Consider the following 6,752-nt stretch of genomic DNA (forward strand, 5'->3'; position numbering starts at 1 on the left):
CACCTACTGCCCCACAGTGTGCTCTCGAGATGGCTTTTAACAAATTTGAAGAATAAGAATTATTTTCACTTTAAATTATTAGAAACACAACTTTTAAAAAAACAAAATTAAAAATTAACATTTAGGCTTTAAGCAAAGTTCACTTAAATTTTTTTCCTCTCCAATCTGTGCCTGCGCAATTATATCAAGATCTGCATTGAGATCAAACCTATGGCAAATCTATTACAATACAAACATGCTGCATCAGATTCAAAATCAATTTTGCTATTATTTACTTTATTCTCCTAACTGCAGTTTTTTTCTTCAACTATCATCTTTCTTTTATACTTTTCTAAAAAGTTTTTCTTTTTCCTTTTTATCTTTTTTTTTTGACTTATCATTAGTTGTTAAAACCAAAATATCTTCATTCCTTATCCATAAGTACATACTTAAATCATCTTCATACATACATACATACATACATACATACATACATACATACATACATACATACATACATACATACATACATACATACATACATACATACATACATACATACATACATACATACATACATACATACATACATACATACATACATACATACATACATACATACATACATACATACATACATACATACATACATACATACATACATACATACATACATACATACATACATACATGTTCTAATTAAAAATGAGATCAATTTTTAATGTCTCAAGTGCGAAAGGTTTCTCTTTCCAACGCAATATTTGAAAGGGAGATAAAATTTCTTTTAATAAGTATTTACAAAATTTAAAAATTGAATACGTGGTTCTCAAAATACTTGAAAAACCTGATTGGTCCACAATCATACAGGAGAGTTTTTGCACTTGACACAGCTTTTTTAAGTTATTTAATACCAGTGTAATGAAGGTTTCATCCTAAAAAATATCGCCGGTTTATTTACTCAGCAATCTCGTTTGATTTTAGTTTATGGTGTGATTTAATTTTAGTTATAAAAAATAAAGAAACATCAAAAATTTTTTATGTAAAACTCTTTTCATAATAAAATTCTCACTAATTTAATTAACAAGTTTTTAATAATAATAAAAAAACCACGAAGAACAAAGTTTCTTTTAAACCCCTACTTCTACTTCCATGACGTGAAGAAATTGATTATAATCCGCTACTTTAATTATCTGAACATATTGGAGGATTTGTGTACACATAATTGTTTGCACTAAATCAGCAGTTAATACGGCAATCAGTTTATAATCAATTCCATTTGAACTAATTTCCAACCGGTATCCATTTAACCTGCCACTGTTTGATTTTCGGTTATAAATCTTTATTTCACCTTTTTGAAAAATGTGATTCAAATCGATTTTTAACCAATTTTCTTCTCCAACATAATTTAATGTATGAGTAAGCGTATTATAATCGCCATCAATACTAAAGGATGCATTAGCATCTGGTGAGTATGTGGAGGATTGAGATGCTTATCCATTAAGCGCAGCATTTCGACTATCTATTTGGGAAAAACTTACATCATAAGAGCAATAAAAAAAATAAATAAAGTATTGAATGTTACCATAGAGTTACCTGTGCAACTCGGATATTCAGACTTGTATAAAGTTGTATAAAGTTGCCCAGAACTCGTATAAAGTTGCATAGAAGTAGTATAAGTTGCATAAATTACATAGATTCGTAATCAAAGTTTGAAAAAATTGTAAGTTTTCAAATCTTGAGATATTGAGATTTGCATAAAGACTTTTATATAATTGTTATAAAATTCTTCGAAAAGTTAAAAATGATAATACTTGTTTGAAAAAAAAAATTTATCACTATGAGTAGGGGAATTTTATCAATATGAGTAGGGGAATATGGGGTAAGATGAAGAATGGGGCAATATGAAAACATATTGCTATCTTCAAAACTCAACTAAATATGAAATCTGACTGTAGCTGAAAGGGAAGTAGATTACATCTACTAGGTTTATTTATGCTTTCTTTATAAATATTATTTTCGGAATCAAAGATAATTATTAAAAAGGTTTTTCCTATATTAAGGAAAAAAAACTTTTATCTACTTGTATTTGATTTATTTCATCATTACATCACCAGCCAAAGGTAAGCAAGAATTTCTCATTCAGTTTGTTCAATTTGGAAGCCATACAAGAAGTATTAAGCTATGAACGGGGCGAGATGACTCGTTTGTCATTTCGCCAAAGTACATGTTTTACCATAAACCTGTACTTTAGTAACTTTTGTGTAGCTTAGCCAGTTTTAGATTGCTTTGTTATGCATTAAAATATTTTCTTTGACATTTGCTTTATTTTGTTGTGTTGGAATTTGCTATGAACTGATTTGTAGACTTTTTTTTGCATTGCCCTATATAAATATATAGTTTAATTGTTTAAAAGATAACATAACCGTTTGTATTACATATCTTATTAAATAGAATTGATGATATCGTGTTATTTGAGAAGGTAATGGTACAATGGAATTTACTCTTTTTAAAGTCGCTATCTTGCCCCGCATACGGGGCAAGATGATAATTAGGGGTAACTTTGGTTAGTGAGTTTTTTTCCAGGCTTATTAATTTTTATATGGGTTTTTTTATACATATGTGACGCATAATAATTTTTTTTCCCCACTTTTTGAAGAAATTTTACTTATTAAAACAGTTACTGAATAAGATATAAGCGCTTTTCAAAACGTTCGTCATCTTGCCCCATGTTCCCCTATTTGAACGTACCACTGAAAAGACTTTTGAAGTTTTTTTAAGAAAGTAATTTAAGATGAACTTAATTGTCTTATTTATGAGTCACAAATCTCTAAACTTAATTGTAGCATAATATAACTGTAAGTTACATAGGAATCAGATTTGTAAATGAGCTTACCTAAACAAACGTAGTTATGTTTATTTCCAATATCGCAAACGTCTCGGCACCATTTGCTGTTATTACATATATCAAATCGCTCACATATCGGCCCAATCTAATAAATAAGAAAATAAGAAAATGAAAATTTTCTTCCTTAGATTTAGATTTCCTAAACAAATAATCAACTTTTTTTCTGAAGAATTAGATTTTTAAATTTAAATGTAAATTTTCTTTTTGACTGAATTGCGTTGATGGAATAAAATCTTCTAAACAGATTTACGTGGTCTGTACTTTCACTAAAGCAATATCGTGTGTGGTTAACACACCACAGCTTAACAAATAAAATCTCTTTTTCTTGGTGCTTTTTTTTTACACCTATTTACAATTTCCTTAGGGACGCCAGTTCAAGATGCAAGAAGACTTCTAAACTAATCGCCTATTGAGAAAGCAATTCAAAAGTTCCCTAGCAATTACTTAGTTCCCTAATCAGAAATTGACTGCTGGATAAGAATGCACAATGGTTAAAAATGAAAACTACACTTTTTCGAAGGAAAAATTTTTACATAAGAACACGGCAACAAAATCAATAACATCGGAGGTTTACGAAGAACATGGGTCTTTTGCATTACAACCGAAGTGCCTTGGTTGCGATATATATGTCAGTATGCTAAGAGTAAAAAATTTAAACAACGCTCGCAGCCGATTTTCCTATAAAACGAGTATTAAAATCCATTACCTGTCCATCGTTTGCGTCGCTAATCTGACATTCAATTCTCGGTTTTATCACAAAGAATTCTCTTCTTAATCAAATACTTAGAATTTTAGCATCAATAACCAGTGTTTTTTTATTTTAAATAAGTAGGTAGCTGATAATACTTAATTAACAATAAGTTTGTTACAACTTTGAAGAGTTCAATGAGTTTCTTTAAATCCCAAAACGAGGTTACACAAATTCTATATAAAGATATTTTGTAAGAGTAGTCTGATGCGTTTCTCAAAAACTTCAGTTTCCAGTAGAAATTCGGTCCCAGTTTTGGAAGAAGTGATAAACTTAAAAACAGGTCTAACATTTGGAGGATCAAAATGTGTTAGCCACTGTAATCAGTTTTCTTTTTTGCCATCATTAAAAACTTGTTATGTTACAACCTCTTATTGTTGAAAGTAACAAAATTTTATTATATGTAACAAAAAATGTGTGCAGTAGATAAAATAGTTTTCGATCTAAATAAAAAATTTTCAAATACTGAGAATAGGGTCAGCGTAAACTTTTCTCGCGTCTTATTTTGTATATTTTACTGTTACATAAGAAAAATTGCTTGTAGAAACTCATTAATCAGCGGATTCAGCAGTATGTCGAAAATTGCTGCGTACGATTGTGGTTTAAAATTTAATTTTGTACAATCGAAAAACTAATTGTTATGCAGATTTTCAGGCTATTCGAGCATCCATAGGTGTTTTGCAACGACTGACTAGTACTTTTTATTCTGCTGTAAAAAACATTATCTTTAAAAACATAGCTAAACAGTCAACTGTAAAGTTTTGGAAAAACATATGAAATAAAAAAAAGTACCTTTTTTGCAACTGAATTGTCCAGTAAAGTTGTATACAAACTATCAAAGTTGTTATCTAGTACTTCATTGGTTCTCGATGATAACAGCTGACAAGAAAAATTGTTTTTGTTGTAGTTAACCAGAAGACAATCGTTGCGGGTGATACATGATGTTGCGCAATCAAATTTTGATACTGATGCAATGGTTTGAACTATGTTGCCTATTTGATGACGATTTTCCGAAATTTGAAACTCTCCGAAATAAACACACGGCAGGCGTGTAATGATGGCATGCGTTTGAAGGCAATTGAGAATCAAGGGGAGAAGCATACTAAGTTTAATATAAAATATGGATTGAGAAAAGAAAATGTTAAATTTACTTTTGGGAGTTAAAAATTTTTAGCAAATACCCTAAGTATTACACATTTTTTTTATATAACTGATGCTGCTTAAAATATATTTTGCCTAGAGTAGGTTTGTGCCATTCTTACAGCCTGCAACGAAATTGTTCAACGCAATACAAAAATGTTCTTACATATTCGTGATGAAGTAAAAGTTGCGGTTCTCTATATTTTGCTCATTTAGCCAGTCATTGTCAAAGCGCACAGTGTGGAACTTCAATTCATTGTGGTGGCCAAAAATCGTGAACTTTATTAAATAAAAAGTGATGACATTTTGACATTATGACATTTTTTTTTAGTTACACTATGATAACTCAGTGAAATTTTTGTCCTTCCACCTTAAGTAGTTTTGTGAGAAACTCGGGCAAATTAGAGAAAATCAAAAGAAACTCCAACTTAAAAGCAATTTATTTTAATATAAAGCTTTAGTATCAAATTTTATAATCTATAATTTTATAATATAATTTTATGATATTTTAAAATATCATAATTGTCTTATTCTTAAACCATTTCAGAATTTTTCAATCAAATTTTTGTCATCTTCAAATTTTTCGTCAATTTCATCATGTTTGTTAAAGGTTCATCGTGTTCGTTAAAGGTTGCCTGTTATATTTTTAGAGGTGATTTAATATCCACAGCAAGTGAATATTCAAAGGTTAAAAATGTCTTTTACAAAATCTGGAAGTTTAATGGCAGTCTTAAGTTTTTGTTTATACCGGATTTGCAAGTTGATAAAGCTAATGAGAGCGCCAAATAATACTATAGTCCTTACAAAAAATGTCTTTAAATTCGCTTTCCTACATATTTACGAGTGCGGAGTTCACGATACTTCCTGTATAATTTGATTCTTGGCTCAGCAGCTTCTTCACCCACTTTTTATCCGCCAGTTCCACCAACCTCTAGAGGAACTGGCGAATGAAACCGAATTTCAGCAACATGTGCAAATACTTTATGCATTCAAAATGGAAGCATAAACCAAGAGCTACACAGCTCATGAACTAATTTGTAAGTCTATATACAATAGGAATCCAACTTCTCTGCATTGATTTCCTGTTGACAGTTCGTCGCAATCAACATATTTTTGAATTGAACAATCAGGTCATCTGGTATATGTAAAACTTCGCTTAATTCTTTAGAATCGGTTAAAGTTCATCACTAAATTTTTTTACGCCTGATAAATAATTGAAAAAAAAGGAAAACCTTTCAACCTGCGGCTTGAAGTATATACCTACGGCTTGAAGTTTTTAGCTGCTGCTATAAAAACCCAAATTGAGACCGTCAGGTTTTCTCAAAAACATACATCATACGATAATTTTAATCCTAATATTAGAAATATACAATTTTTCCATGCAAATGTTGCTGCGCAACTTTTCATATTTGAATAACTATCTTAAATATTTAAATATCTCCAAAAAGTAAAAAAATGTGAAACTAAATTTTTGGCAGGAGTTAATAAACATGTCATTCGATTGTGCTATCTCAATTACGATTGACCCAAGACTTGAAACTAGAAACTTCATTTTCGTATAGCATGCTATTTCATTTGGCAATAGTTCTTCCCAAACTCTTCGACAATTTTCTCGATTATTTTTAATTGTCTCCATTATTTTTAATTGTCTCCGTTATTTTTAATTGTCTCCGTTATTTTTAATTGTCTCCGTTATTTTTAATTGTTTCCGTTATTTTTAATTGAGCTTCATCTGAAGTTTCACTTAATTCAATCCAGCGTTTCATTAACTGGTTTGAACTTTCGGCTTCAACATCTTTCTTCAGTTTCTTGAGTACCTCGAAAGCACTTGCCTTCAACTCGTGTCAACATGGTGGCGCTGTAAAATATTTTTCAAATTGCATTTGAGATTTTCTGTTAAGCATTGCAACATTTGATATGTTTGAAGAGGAGTGACTGGAGCTGTTGATTAATTTTAAAAATAGGAAACCGTTGGAGTTT

At 30.1% G+C, this 6,752-nt stretch overlaps 1 protein-coding gene across 1 annotated transcript; it reads right to left on the bottom strand.

Moving 5' to 3' along the window:
- Positions 1 to 1,355: 1,355 nt before the first annotated feature.
- Positions 1,356 to 5,046, bottom strand: LOC149894765 (uncharacterized). The gene is made up of 4 exons (XM_090083396.1): positions 4,939 to 5,046; positions 4,425 to 4,734; positions 2,873 to 2,969; positions 1,356 to 1,498 (listed from the first exon to the last, which is right to left on the bottom strand). The coding sequence occupies exons 2-4, from the start codon at positions 4,731 to 4,733 to the stop codon at positions 1,470 to 1,472; spliced, it is 435 nt and encodes a 144-aa protein (XP_089939522.1). The 5' UTR covers position 4,734; positions 4,939 to 5,046; the 3' UTR covers positions 1,356 to 1,469.
- Between the last annotated feature and the right edge of the window lie 1,706 nt (positions 5,047 to 6,752).

Source organism: Hydra viridissima, unplaced genomic scaffold (genome assembly GCF_058129835.1).
Source record: "Hydra viridissima isolate aposymbiotic clone 2 unplaced genomic scaffold, HvirCarnegie_v1 scaffold_1, whole genome shotgun sequence".
NCBI lineage: Eukaryota > Metazoa > Cnidaria > Hydrozoa > Anthoathecata > Hydridae > Hydra > Hydra viridissima.